Consider the following 15,085-nt stretch of genomic DNA (forward strand, 5'->3'; position numbering starts at 1 on the left):
TTTCATATGTTTGAGTGTCATCTGCATTTATTTTATATCTCTTGTTTATTTTTTCACTGTTATTACTGGTGCTTACTGTGTTATTGGCCCTTTTTTCCTTCTTCCTCCCTCCTATTTTTCTCATTTCTCTCTCCTTCTGTTTCCTTTTTCCCTCCTCCCTCTTCTTTCTCCTCCTTTTCTCTCTTCCCCTTTCCCTCCTCTTTCTCCTATCTTCTTCTTCTTCATTTATTTATTAGAAATAGTGGCCCTTTCTTTGTCTCTTAATTTACTAATTTTAATTTAGGGTCAGGAATGTTATTTACCTTTCTTACAGATTAAAAATTTGTTTAATCTTCCCATACTTCTTTTAAATAAATATCTGCATTTTCTATACAATATCAGCTCGTTCTAGAATTTTTCTTATTCAAGGCACTTGGTATCTTTTAACAAAAATTAAAACTTCATGCAAAAATGAAAAGAGGACATTTCTTCAAAGAAAATAGACAAATGGCTTAAGGCTTAAGTGGAACTTGATTCTGTGTAACTTATGTTTTTTTTTCCTAACTCATTTACCTGTTTTTTACATAAAGGAACAAAAGTATGCTGTGCAAATAAATGAGCTGGAGGGACAGTTCCTTAAGAAAGCCAAAGAAATTGGCATGATTCAGACAGAGCTAAAAACAATGAAACAATTCCAAAAGAGAAAAATCCAAGTGGAGCAAGAATTAGATGATGTAAGTTTTTTTGTTGTTTTTTTTTAAAAAAAAAGAAGGTTGGAGTTAACTACGATGTTTGCAAAAGACTTCATAGACATTTACTCCTGTTAGATGGTAAAGGGATCCCTTTGACATTTCAGAGTTTTAGAGAGTAAAACGTATCAGTTTAGGACTGGATGCAAAAAGTCTTGACGGTTAGACTTTTCTTTTTCTAAGCATTGATTTCTTGGTAACTACACCAAATCTTAGCCAACACCTTCCTGCATTTATCAGCAGTTAAACCTTTGCAATGGCTTCAATAAGAAACAAACTACGCTTTGAAAACATCAGGGGCAAAGCAGCAAAGTCCTAAAGGAAAATATGTTTAGACTGATGAATTATAATTTTAGTCAATTTTAGAGGGCTCTCTAGGTAGAAGTGGGTAGAATGAGGAAAACAGTACTTCCAGAAAGTTTCCTTGACCTTGCTATCCTCTTTCTCTTATTTTTCATTCCCTCAGTTCAGAAGTTAGTTTTATTGCATTAGTGATAATGCAACAAATGTCCCAGATGAGTGCCAGGCACAAATACCTGAAATTAGCTTTGTGACTTTGGGCAAGTTACTTACCTTGGTTTCCTCATCTGTAAAATGGGAATAATAAGAGTTATTGTCTCAAAAGGTTGTTGTAAGGATTAAATGAGTTCATATGTGTAAAATGCTTAAAATAGTGTGTCACATATGTAGTGAGAATTATATTAACAGTGGTATGTAGCTCTCTGAAAAAAAAAAAAGGTCCTGATTCGTAGCATTTGCTAATTTCCTTGGGAGTAAATACTTTTATTATGGCTAATTTCAAGTTACCAATGCTTTAACAACCTGCTATGAGCTGGCTCTACCACACCACTGAATATTCGTGAATACTCTACAAATATTAGTAGTAGTTGTAATAATACAAGTAGTATTGCCATCAAAGGTAACCATGTAGCACTTAGTGTAGGGGTTAAAAGTTGGTGCTCTGAAGTCAGACTGCCAGAGTATAAATATCGTCTTCACTATTTGGGTATCTTGTTAAATTTCCTCATCTGTAACATGGAGATGAGAGAAATAGTATCAACTTCAAAGGGTCATTGTGAAGAATTAATGAAATAATCTGTTTTATATGCTTAACACTGTGTGATAAATATTACCTGCTGTTGCTTATTCTGCTGCTGTTATTATTCCTGCTAAAATTATGATTATTATAGTTAGTAATATTTAAGGCTCTTCCTCGATCTCTTTTAGTGCCTCTCACTCTCAATCATGGTGTGTTTTCCAAGCATGCAGTGTCTCTCAGGCTCTCCTCTGGCTACCCAGAGTCCTACTTAGCGAGAAGAAGCTTTGACCGGAAACAGAAATTCCTCCTTCCTGTTTTAGCTAACTGCCAAGTTAAAAGGGTATATAAGAAATGGATGAGGTAGATAAGATAATGTTGTGGTTGAGATCCTGGACTTCATATCCTGGCTCTGCAGCTGATGGCTACTATGTGACCTTGGATAGTCTGTTAACTTCTCTGAGTCTCAGCTTCTTCATTTGTAAGATGTGGGTGTCAAATCACCTGTCTCCTCTTAGAGATGTTGTGTGGATTAAATAACGAATATGTGTAAAGTACTTAGCACATTGGCTCACATCAATTCTTAGTAAGAGTAGTAGCATAGGAATTATTGATGTTTTGATTATTGTTATAATTATATAGCTTTAAAAATCTTAATAGAGGACTCTTTGAAGCTCGAATTAAAGGAAAGAATCAGCACATTTCGGGCAAGTTACAGAGTGGGAAGACACTTTCTTCGATTGACAGGAATGTGTTTTAACTCCTTGTCATAATTGTGTTGTTATCCCAAAACCTTCCCATGAGGCTAACGTTGTTCGTGAACATGATTACTTGTTGCTTTATAACTGTCGTCATAACTGTTGCTTTAAATTCTTCTTAATTTCTGTAGCTCACCATTATACAAACTCCTTCGCAGTATTTCATGGGGAACTCTCTTCTATGGATTTCAAGCCCTTTAAAGTCCTTAAAATAGGAGCTATATAACTGTCTTCTCTAGTTATTTTATGTTTGTGTTCTTTAATCTTTATAAACTAAGGGGAGTAAGAGCCACATCATCTACTTGTGTATGTACTTGTCATTGCTCACAACTTCCTAGACTAGTACTTAATAATAACATTTGCTAAGTGAATGAGATGAGGAACCATTTAAAACTAAAACATTTCATAGAATTCATAGAATCTTAGAGCTGGAAGAAACTTTAGAGTCTATTTTAAGCCATTGTACAGATAAGGAAAACTGAGACACAGAGATGTTAAATGACTTTCATGTTAAGTTGTAGAGCTGGTAGCAGAATCCCAGTGTCCTGAATTCCTGTCCAGTATCTCTAGTCTTGCTCCCTCTATTTCTTTATCTGTATTAGTTACCTATTACTGTAGAATAAATCACCCCAAATTACTGTTTTAGTGGCTTAAACAATAATAAACATTTGTTAAAAGCACAATTTCTATGGGTCAGGAATTAAGGAGTGGTTTAGCTGGGCAGTCCTGGCTCAGGGTCTCACATGAGGTGCCATCCAGGTATCAGCCAGCTGCAGTCACTGGAGGGCTTGACTGGACCCTGTGGGTCTCCTAAGGTGCCAGCTCACATGGCTGTCACATCAGTGCTGGGAATCACTGCTGAAGGCCTCAACTTCTTCCCATCAACTACCTGGGTGTCCTCGCAACTTGATGGATGACTTCACCCAGAGTGAGTAATCCAAGAGAAAGCCAGACAGAAGCTATCCTTTTCTCGACTGAGCTGGGAATCACATAGCATGACTTCTGTTATACTCTATTAGTTAGAAGGAAATCCTAAATCTGGCCCACATTCTAAAGATGGGAATTAGGTTCCATCATTTGAAGGGAGGACTGTCAAAGAAGTTGTAGACATATTTTAAAATCACCACACCACCACAGTCCAAAATCCACACAGCTACAGGAGTGATCTTAAAATATCACAGTTCTGATCATGTTCTGATCACCTCCCTCAAGAATCTTCTTTAGTATTTCTCTACTGTAAACAGCGTGTTGTCCAGACACTTTAGCGTGAGTGTCAAGACCCTGCACCGACACTGGACCGTTATTATCTCCTTTTATTACACCTCCCCATGCTCACCCCCTTTCATCCACCCAATCTGGACATTCACTCATCTCTCAAGTCTTTTTTCTGCCTTTGTTACTTTGTTCACACTGTTTCTTCTACTTGAACTATATTCCTGATAGATCTCTGTAGATTAAAATTTTATCTATTCTTCAAAGGCTCAGCTCAAATGCACGTTTTCCATGAGACCTTCCCGCAGAGTCCCTTTTAAAAGTACTAATTTTCTTCCTGCTATTTGCAACAACTGGGATGAAACTTGAGGGCATTATGCTAAGTGAAATAAGTCAGACAGAGAAAACAAATACTGTATGATCTCACTTATATGTGGAATCTAAGAAAAGCCAAACTCAGAGAAACAAAGTAGAGTGGTGGCTTCCTGGACTGGGGTTGGGGGAATGGGGAGACGTTGGTCAAAGGGTGCGAACTTCCAGTTATAAGATTAACAACTTCTGGGGAATATAATGTACAGCATGGTGACTATAGCTAATAACACTGTATTATATACTTGGAAGTTGCAAAGAGAATAGATCTTACGTATTCGCACCACAAGAAAAGAAATGGTAATTAAATGATATGATGGAGGTGTTACGTAATGCTATGGTAGTAATCATTTTGCAACACATAAGTGCATCAAATCAGTACTTTAAACTTACACTGTGTTACATGTCAGTTATCTCTCAATAAAGCTGGGGGGGGGGAATAAATAAAAAGAGCAGAAAATAAAGGAATAATTTTCTTTTCTGTGTATTCCCATAGCATTTTGTGTCTCTTATGCCACCTGGCCCATTTATCTTGATATTACTTATCATTTGTCTTATCTCCCATACTAACTTGTAAATTTTTTGAATTACAAACAGTGTTGTCCTTTGTATTCATCCAAATGCAAGATACACAGTAATGCTCAATGAGTATTTGTTAAATACTGAATGGGTCTTTTCACTTAGAATGTAATTGAGGGATATCAGGTTTTCTAACTAGATGGGAGGAATCCTTTACAATGTATACATCTACCAAATCATTACAATGTGCACCTGATGTGACGTGATGTGATGTACCTTACAGTTTCAGCAATTATACCTCAATAAAGCTGGAAGAAAAAAATTCAGAAGGAAAATCAAGTTTCATTTTATATGAAAATAAAACAGATTGAATCAAGTGAAATTCCTTAACTTTTCAGGAACTCTCAAAATAGTCATCCTAAGTGTGGGTAGATATTCTGAATCAAAGTGAGTTAGGAGCTAGTTGTGCATATTTTAGTGGGCTGTGGTGTATTTTTTTGTTTGTTTTTTTTTAAAGAACAATGTTGCCACCTAGGGGAGAAATAGATTTCAAAACAGGGCTGTTGGGTCAGGAAGACTTAAAATTCAAAGGCAAAAAAGATACTGGCTTATGGAGAAAAATAAGGTAGTTCTGTGGAATCCCAAATACATATGGAAGAATTAAGGCAGGTGTAGGGGTCTGTGAACTTAAAATTCAGGGATATACATAAATGAAGAAAATTATACTGTGTATATAGACTTCATTATACAAATAAAAAGAGACCAATTTAGATTATCAAAAGGTAGTCAAAGCATAAATTTTAAAGAAAAAAATTATTTCTATGTACCTGATTAACAGAAGAAGCATACATTTGTAGGTTGCTGTTATTATCTTTTAATAAATTGTTTTAGTCTTTGTTTTTTTGACAATGTGATAATACCCATTCCAGCAAATTTAGCTGATAAAAAAAGAATAAAATCACTACAACCCCCCAATTACATTACCTAGCGATAACTGTTGTTAATATTTTGGTGTATTATGTTTCCTCTTTTCTTCCTCTGCTATGTAGAAGCACATTTTTCAATACCTATATGCTGTTTTTACAAAAATGAGGTCGTGATGTACAAATTGTTTGTTAACCTGATTTTTTTCACTTTACATATTGTGAACATTTTTTAATGCCATTACATATTTTTCTATAAAATCTTTTGACTAAATACATGAAATTCCTTTGGGTAGGTGTATCATGATTTATTAATTGGTTCCTTGTTGTTTGACATTTGACCTTTTTTCTAATTTTTCACTATCATAAACTATGATGAACTTCTAAGAAGCAAAATACTTTTATGTATCTAATTAATTTTTAGGATGACTTCTTAGAAGCAGAATTTATGGGTTAAAGAACATTTAAGCTTTTTGATATGCATTACCTAATTATCTTTCAAAAGATTGGTTTATTAATTTATAGATTTTTGAAGGAGTCCAATAGCATATGAAAGGTATGTCCCCTTATACACTAGGATGGTAGACATTTCCATAAACTTGAATATTGACATTAATAAAGTCTTTGATAATGTAAGAAGCCATTAAAAGAAAAAAAATGTATATATATATACACACATATATATGACAGGGCAAATGAAAAACACCTTAAAGTGATCACATAAAATGAGATTTAATACAGTTAGGACAGAGATGACAATAAAGGAAATTTAAGTATAAGGGGAGACAATACTAGACATAGTAATAACTCATCATTTTATTAAATGGTTAACATTCTAAGTAGATGTGTTATTTATTATTTATTCCTTGCCATACCTCTATGAGATAGCTACTATTATTATCCTCTTTTTCTTCCTGGAGATCTGAGGTTTTAAGAAGTTGAGTAACTTGTCCAGAGTCAAACAGCTGGTCAATGAGTGAGGTAGAACTTGAACTCAGGTCTGTCTAACGGAAAGCACTTCTCACTGCCTTTTTGATGGCATGAATATTAGATTGAGTATGCCTATTTCAATCTGACTGATTCTTCCTAGTAAATATAGACTACAGGATCATAGCTTTAAATTAGCTCAACTTTCTTTGCCTAGAATTTTATATCCTTTTTATTATATGTAGTTTTAGAGGACAGAAGGATCCATCCGTGGGAATCATAGGGAGATTTTTTTTTTTAGATTAATACTAAGAAGAATTTTCTAAAAATGGGAACTATTAAAGGGCAGGTTAGTGAGATTTGAATTAGTGATACTTCTGTCTCGATGTTTTTCTCATAGAGAAGTGATTTCTACATTAAGTGGAAGATTTTATAGTCTGATCGCTAAGGTCTCTTCCAATTCTAAAATACGATTCTATGAGTCCACATATTTAAGACAAGGATATTTAGAAAATATGATTCTGAGAACACCTTGTCTGAAGGTTCTGAGAACTGTTATTCATGAAAGGCTTCTTAGAGACTCAATACTGATCTTGTAAACCTATAGAAGTTTGGGGGAAATTCAGTACTCACAGGCAGGGACAGTTTTTCTGTGTGTTGAGGATTAAGAGGTAATGTATAACAAAAAGTGTTTCTTTATTGAGAATTTTCTTGGACTATGCCCCAGTCAACCCCATTTTCTATTGACCAGTTTTTGGTTTTTTGTTATTTTCATTTCAGCTGAAGGAGAATTTAAGGAACACGGAGCGGAAACATCAGGAGACTCTTAGGAGATTGGAAGGCAGGTTTTTTGAAGAAAAGGTATGGCATATTAAGGTTGATTGAGAAATCTTTTGTTTACTAGAACAACATAAATGTATTTACATGCCTTCTAAGACATATCAATGTTCCACTTGGTATCTTATTAGAAGATTCTTATCAAATCACAGTAGAATAAAAAAGAGGGGAAAATGAATCCTATTCTAGATATCTCAATGTTTTTTTTCCCCTTCCAGTTAAGAGATTTTTAAAATCCTCAAGAGAGATTGTCACCTTAACAAGGCTTTAGGACACCCTCCCCTCAGATTGGTGTGCCACATGTACCCCATTACATGGGGCGGGGGGAGACTGGAGCTGTCACTCTGGTACATGTGAAGTGCATTTTAATTATTATTGTTTGGATCTCATCCTAAAATGTAATCTCTATGAGAACAGGAACCTGATCTGTTTTGTTGACCACAGAATCTCCAGTATCTGAAAAATCTGGTACACTATTAGTGCTTGCTAGGAATTTGTTGAATGAGTGAATAATGACTCTCCTCACTGTGTTTAGCAGAAATTTCTCCCAGCTCTGCTTTCTCGTACTGATGTGGAATTTTGTTTTCCTCTTTACCTGTCACGTTGCTTCTTTAATGGGGAAATTGGGAGGTACCCTAAGGTGCCTTTGTTCATACTATCCTCTTCGTTTGCTCCTCTGTCAGTACTTGGAGTAGTTCACGTCAGGTCATGTGGACAGGAGTATTTTATTTGACATTATAAAATAAAAACTTAACTTTTTGATATGTAAATTTTGTTGTTAGAAATAGAACTCTGTATTAAAACAGCCTATTTTCATTTTTAGCACCGACTAGAAAAAGAGGCTGAAAAGAAGATAATAATGCTGGCAGAGAGAGCCCACCATGAAGCTGTTGTGTAAGAGACTACTGCCTTTTTTTCTTTCCACTAGTCCCTCTTACTTCTTTGCAGGTCTCTTTTGTTCTTATCCTTTTGTCTTCCCACTTCTGTCCTGGTTTGCTTTCTTCAGATGTTCTGATTACATTCCCTCACTGTTTCTAGAAAGAGAACTTTGTGTCCCTGCCCCTTTTCCCTCCACCCTTTCTGTAGCAGCACATGTGAGGCTAAGAACCTAGGCTTTGAAGTTAGATTGGTTCTCAAGAGACATACCAACTGACTGGAAGGAAGATTCCTTAACTTTTTTGAAATTAAATTTCTTTGTCGGAAATTGGAGTTAATAATAGCTACCTTGCAGAGTTGTCATAATCATTAATGTTGGGGGATAAAGCAATCATTGTTCTAGTTTGGTAGTATCTAAAGCTTAGGCCTCTTTTTTGAGATCTTATGTTTGTCTATTTCAGGCAGTTGAACAATGCTGGAAGAACTGTTTTTAAAGAGAATGTTTATCTCCAGAAAGCTCTTGCGTACCACATGAAGGAAGCTGATGCTCTGCAGAAAAACTCCAAGAAGTTGCAACAGACTCAGACTTTACTTTTACATCAAAAGGTTCCCATTCTTATTTAGACTTTGTTTCTTATCTGTTTTTTTTTAGGGGTTGGGTTACATCAATACTAAGCATTGAGTATAATAAAGATACATAAGGACAATGGGACCATTTTTCTTCTGTCTGGATGATGTACCTTTCTTATCTGAAAAGATTAGTTACTGAATGACTAAGAAGCATTAGACTTGGCTTTATAAAGGATATGTCAGAAATATAAATATAACTCCTATCATTTACTATCTGAGAATATTCATTTTGCTTAGCTTAGAGTTGGTCCCTAACTCACTTAGGAATAGGTTCAGCTGTGAGGAACACCCCTGACAACAATGGCATCACCACATAAGAGTTTATTCTCTGAGTTAAAGGACGTCTGGAGGTAAACAGTCCAGAGCTGGAATGGTGGTGCCACCAAGTCAGCAAAGACTCGGGGTCCTTAACTCTGCTCTGCAGCATGTGGCCGACATCCTCCAAGTCACCTCGTGGCCCATGGCAGCTGCTGGAGCTCTAACCATTACTCAAACAGCAGGAAGGAAGAAGGACTAGAAGGGAAAATGTACGCCCCTCCCTTTAGCGGTCTTCCTGGAAGTCCTTACACACATTTCTGCTTATATCTCATTGACCAGAACTTACATGGCTATGCTGAGCCACAAGGGAGACTGGGAATTTTCAACTGGGCTTACTGCCTTCCTGAATAAAACTGGGGTTTTATTACTAAGGAGAAAAGGAAAAATGGACGTTGGGATAGGCAAGTAGTAGGCTGCAAGAGTTTTCAGTATACAATTGTTAATGTTTTACTGTATAGTCTCATTGGTTTTGGAATTACCCTTTTGATAATACAAAATGTTTAAACTTTCAGAATTTCGGATGAAGGAAAGTTTCTTAATTAGCAAATTCAGTGATCTTCACAAGTCCAGACAGGACTGTAAGATGTTTTTTACTCTCTATACACAGAATACCAAAATATCACCATCTCTACCTGGCACCAAACTCAAATCTCATGTAGTCAATCTCATGTAGTAGAAATTAGTGAGGAGCTTTTAAGTTCTGAAATTGATTAAAGAAAAAATATCTCTCACCTCTCTCATCTTTCTGTTTTTAGGAGATCAATGATCTGTTGGTTAAGGAAAAGATTATGCAACTTACCCAGCAGAGATCACAAATCCAAACTCTTCAGAAGAAGGTGGTAAGCTTGGAGACTGCCCTGAGTTGTATGACCAGAGAGTTTGAGACTGAAGTTTTAAAACTGCAGCAACAGGCAATGGTGGATAACCATGGTCAGGTTGAAATTTGCAAGCTGCAGCACCTTCTTCAAATGAAGGACCGGGAAATGAATCGAGTGAAGAAGCTGGCCAAGAACATACTGGACGAGAGAACAGAAGTGGAAAGGTTCTTTTTAGATGCTCTACACCAAGTGAAGCAACAGGTCCTACTTAGCAGGAAGCATTATAAGAAGGTAGCACAAGCTGCTTTCAATCTTAAAATGCGAGAAGCATGTGCAGGAAGAACAGAATATCCCAAAATTCGAACATTTGATGGCAGAGAGCACAGCACCAATACTGTGAATCAGGATCTTGTGGAGGCTGAGAAATGGTACTAATAATGTTTTAACATTTTATCTTTTGTGCTATTTTTTGTGCCCGTTAGAGAAATAAAAGCCCTGAAAAGTTCAGTTTGCTAATATCTAAGTATTGAGTATATTACTCAGTAAGCTACTTGAGGACAGGAACTGACTTACTCATCTTTGTAACCCCTATGCTTAGTATAGTTTGTGGGGGCCTAATAGGTATTCTTAGTAGATACCCCCCCTTTTCTTCATAATAGAGACTTATTAAAGAGAATAGATTATTTATTCAATACAATGTCATTGTATTATCTTTTAACATGTTCCTTTATTTTGTTTCCTGTCAACTAGTCATAAAGGTTTGATTATGACTAGTTGACAGGTTAAACTTTTTTTTTTTTTTTTTTAGATTTTATTGGGGAAGGGGAACAGGACTTTATTGGGGAACAGTGTGTCCTTCCAGGACTTTTTTCCAAGTCAAGTTGTTGTTCTTTCAATCTTAGTTGTGGAGGGTGCTGTTCAGCTTCAAGTTGTTGTCCTTTCAGTCTTAGTTGTGGAGGGTGCAGCTCAGCTCCAGGTCCAGTTGCCTTTGCTAGTTGCAACCTTGTGGTTGAGAGAACATACTCCAACCAACTGAGCCATCTGGGAGCTCAGCGGCAGCTCAGCTCAAGGTGCCGTGTTCAATCTTAGTTGCAGGGGGTGCTCCCCACCTACCCTTGTGGGATTCGAGGAATTGAACCGGCAACCTTGTGGTTCAGAGCCCACTGGCCCATGTGGGAATCAAACCGGCAGCCTTTGGAGTTAGGAGCACGGAGCTCTAACTGCCTGAGCCACCGGGCCGGCCCCAGGTTAAACATTTTTGATAAACAACTTTCATAAATATTTGGTAATGTTCCTTTTACTATTCTGAGATGAAATTCGTAGGTAATAATGTCTAACTATTGAAAAATCAATATAACAATTCTCAATAACAATTCTTTGTTGTACAGTATACTGTCCCATGGGTTGGAGGACACACAATAGTGACCCCCCACCATCATTGTATTAACCAAAAGTTCCCACAAGTTTCCAAAATACACTCGAGATCTACTGCCACTATGATAAAGGTAGCAGGATGCTTGAAATAGTTATAGACCATAGACAATGATTAATCATTTCCTGTTGGCATTTTTACCTGGTAGAGCACTCTTTCCCCTATAAACCATGGATTAAATTATTGTGCATTTTAAAGATTATTCTTAAAATTATGTTTTCTGTCTCCATGCAATTAGATTCTTCAAAGGCTTTTTTTTAACTCAAGAAACTTAAAAGGACTCTGTACTTCTATGTACTTAACATTTTTTTAGGAGTGCTTCCAAATGTGTTTTCTGCCTTGAGTTATGTTTTTAATGGACTAATTTGTAGGTTCTTTTAAATTACATGGCTGTTGGGAAGGTTGGATGCGGTTAGTGGCTTCTGAAAGATAAGCCTCTTCTTCAAATATATCCGTACTACATATAATTTTTTCCCCTTCTTGCCTTATTCAGAAGTCTGTAATAACACTTCTCTTATCAAGAGATTCACTGTAATTTCTTGTTTATTTAATAAGTCAAACAAGTTGAGTCCCTATCAAATATAATATAGTTTTTTCTTTTTACATTTTTTGTCTTTGTATATTAAGTGCTATATAAGTTTTCAGGGGAACATACATAAAAATATTCTCCATATTGTTACTGCAGAAACTGGACTCTTCCTATTCTGCCTTTTGTGTGACATTTTTGCTCCTCAGGAACTTGTTACCTTAACCTCAGTTTCCTATTGCCTCTCCCAAAAGGGCAGGAGTGGTGGTTAAAACAGGTGGGTGCAAAATTAATTGCGGTTTAAAAGGTTAAAAATAATTGCAAAAATTGCATACTATATCACCTGCGAAAGAGGCAGATTGGAGCACAATTGAAGTATATGGTGATCATAAGGCAAAACCTAAACTTTTAAAGAAAACTAACCCAAGTGCCCAAATGCAAAAAATTCCTTACATTATACAACATCAATACCCTATCTTACATGTCAGCCAGCTTTTGTAAATTGCAAGTAGACTGAATCCTCTGGGAAAGTTATAGTATAGATAAAGACCTGACTGGAAAACTTAGCTGCAACCTGATTTAGAGGTAAGAAAATAGACTAGATAAGTTACATGTTATTTTCTAAATTTACCTTTGTTACTCTATCTTCATAGCAAAATATCTACTACAAAAGGAAATCAATAATTTTACCAAACAACTTTTTTTTTCTTGTTCCTTTTGTCTTTGTGTATATCTGGGTACAATATGTCATATTACAACTTTTTATTTTGTGTTTTGCTAGATGTTTGAGCACACTTTTTTTCATGTTGTTATAGTTTTTGTTTTAATTTTAATTACTACATAACATTTCAGATTGGCTAGCATATTGATATGCCTTTCAATTTTGTGATCTTGTAATGGACACAGTTTGCTTTGTAGTCGTTACATTTCGAAACCTTATAACATTCAGTTATAGTTGGAAATTTTCTTTTCTTATGTTTACATACTTTGTATTTTTTTAAAAAGAAGAGATGCTCACTCTGATCATATTTTTCCTTATCAATTTTTTTCTTTGAAATTCTTCAGGACAGATATTCAAGGAAATGTGGATATTGGAGATTTGACCTGGGAGCAGAAGGAGAAAGTCTTACGATTGCTCTTTGCAAAAATGAATGGTTTTGTTCCTAGGTAACTCCGTATTTCTGTAGTGGAATACCAAGTTATCAACCCAGAAACCATATAGGAACAATGAACTTATTCTCACTTAGAATTAAAGAATTAAAGGAAAAGACCAAAAAGTATAAAAGGGTCTTACTTCTCAGCCAGAGGTAAAGAATGGGAGATGAATAAATGAGCATGAAAATGAAAGATGAACTAGAACTAAAGTGGGGAGAAAAGAGATTAATCTTAGATATTTAAGGCAATGCTAAGAAAGTGTTATAAAACATAGCTCAGCTGAATGAGTGGTAACTGAAGAGAAGCATAACAATTGTTAAGATTTTATTGGCCTTCAAATTGTTATCATTTTTAAGCTGATTATTAATCAAGAGAGTCTCTAATACTAAGAAAAAGACTGAGAAAGGAAAAAAATATTCACAGCTATTCCAAATAATTTTTTTTAATGATTAGTTTTCACTCTCTCCACTATGTTTTATCAGTAACTATATCCCTGGTAATGACCTATAAAGTGGGTAAAATAAATCAATCACTTACTGATTGCTTGTTACATGCTTGGCACTATGTTATGTACTATGGGGATTCAGAAAAATGGAGACATTGCCCTTGATCTCGAAGAGCTTACAATCCAGTTGCCCAAGCAAAAACCACACATAACAAGGGAAAAAATTAGGTGGCACAATAAAGTATAATTGGAGTTCAGACAATATGTCAATGGGCTGGAGTAGTTAGGGAAGATTTGAGTCAGGAAGCCTGAAAGAGTAGGATTCTGTGGGTGCCTTGTAGGGTAGTGGGATAGTGGGTGGGGGAGGGCACATCAGGAAAGGGGCTTAGTAGACAGCGTAAGCAAAAACCCAGAAGTAGGAATGGGTATCGGGTATTTAGGGAACATTGAGGAAAAACTGCCTAGCTTGAGGAAATTTAGTAGTGCTAGAGAGTAATTAGTAATTAGAAATAAGGTTTAATCTATAGATTAAATTAAATTAGAAATAAGGTTTAATCTATAGATTTAATCTAGAGATTTAATCTATAGATTAAATTAAATTACGATGAGCCTTAAAAACCATGCAGAAAAGCCTGAACTTATGCTACTGTAGATTCTATAGTAGTGTAACACGCTTATTCTCTTCCTTGAAGGAATACAAAGAGCAATAAGCTATACTCTCATACTCTCTCACTGGAAAGGCTCACAGGTCATGGTTCTCAGAGCTAACCTGAACCTAACAGTGACAACTATGATGAAATGGAGGACAAAACTAGAGGTGGGGACCAGCAGAAGCTGCTATACTACTCTGGGCATACAGTGGTGAGGGGTTTAGGCAAGAGTGGGAGCAGTCAGAAAAAAGGGGAGAAACTAAGAGACACTTAGGAAGGAGAAACAGGACTTGGTGATAAAGGATAAAAGGAATAAAGAAAACAAAGTGTAAATGTTTGAGTTTTTAGTTTAAGAAATGAAGGAATAGTGGTATGAAATGTAAATGAAAAATCTGGAAAGCCAGTATGAGGGAAATGTTTAAATTTAATCCATCCATCAACTCATTAACATATACAATTGAGTACTTGCTATTTATTGAGGATATAGTGTTGAGCAAATAAAGACATTTATGCCTCATCTCAGGGAGTTCATGGTCTACATGGGAAGAAAAACATATTCAAATCATCACACAAATAAATACAAAAGTGTAACTATGACATAAACTCAAAGGAGTGTTCTGAGAGCCTAGATTAGGGTAATCTGACCTAAATGAGGTCAGGAACATTTCTGAGGAACTAAAAGCTTGAGCTGACCTCTCAAAGGCCAATAGGGGGTGGCCGGTTAGCTCAGTTGGTTAGAGCATGGTGCTAATAAAAGGCCAATAAGAACCAAAAAGGGGAGGAAAAACATTCTAGCAGAAGAAATAGAAAGTAGTATTTTCAGTATCAAATTGGAGATTATGGCAATATATTGAAGTGAAAAATACTTAAGGCATTGTAAATAGTGATTGGAGTATAGATGATAGTTTCAGGGAGAGATTTGAGCA

General features: G+C 35.8%; 1 protein-coding gene across 5 annotated transcripts in view; it reads left to right on the forward strand.

The window, feature by feature from the left end:
* BBOF1 (basal body orientation factor 1) overlaps nucleotides 1-15,085 on the forward strand; it is a 33,059-nt gene that overhangs the window by 9,681 nt on the left and 8,293 nt on the right. For 3 of the 5 annotated variants that reach the window (XM_019733397.3, XM_074327219.2, XM_088797397.1), the window contains exons 4-9: nucleotides 570-713; nucleotides 7,253-7,333; nucleotides 8,133-8,203; nucleotides 8,647-8,791; nucleotides 9,889-10,379; nucleotides 12,975-13,076. In XM_019733397.3, coding sequence (XP_019588956.3) covers nucleotides 570-713; nucleotides 7,253-7,333; nucleotides 8,133-8,203; nucleotides 8,647-8,791; nucleotides 9,889-10,379; nucleotides 12,975-13,076 — 1,034 coding nt within the window. The remainder of the gene's footprint in view (nucleotides 1-569; nucleotides 714-7,252; nucleotides 7,334-8,132; nucleotides 8,204-8,646; nucleotides 8,792-9,888; nucleotides 10,380-12,974; nucleotides 13,077-15,085) is intronic. The other 2 variants (XM_074327220.2, XM_074327221.2) reach the window with 1 other exon arrangement.

The sequence above is a fragment of the Rhinolophus sinicus genome, chromosome 3 (genome assembly GCF_057876585.1).
Source record: "Rhinolophus sinicus isolate RSI-liver-muscle chromosome 3, RSI-T2T, whole genome shotgun sequence".
Lineage (NCBI taxonomy): Eukaryota > Metazoa > Chordata > Mammalia > Chiroptera > Rhinolophidae > Rhinolophus > Rhinolophus sinicus.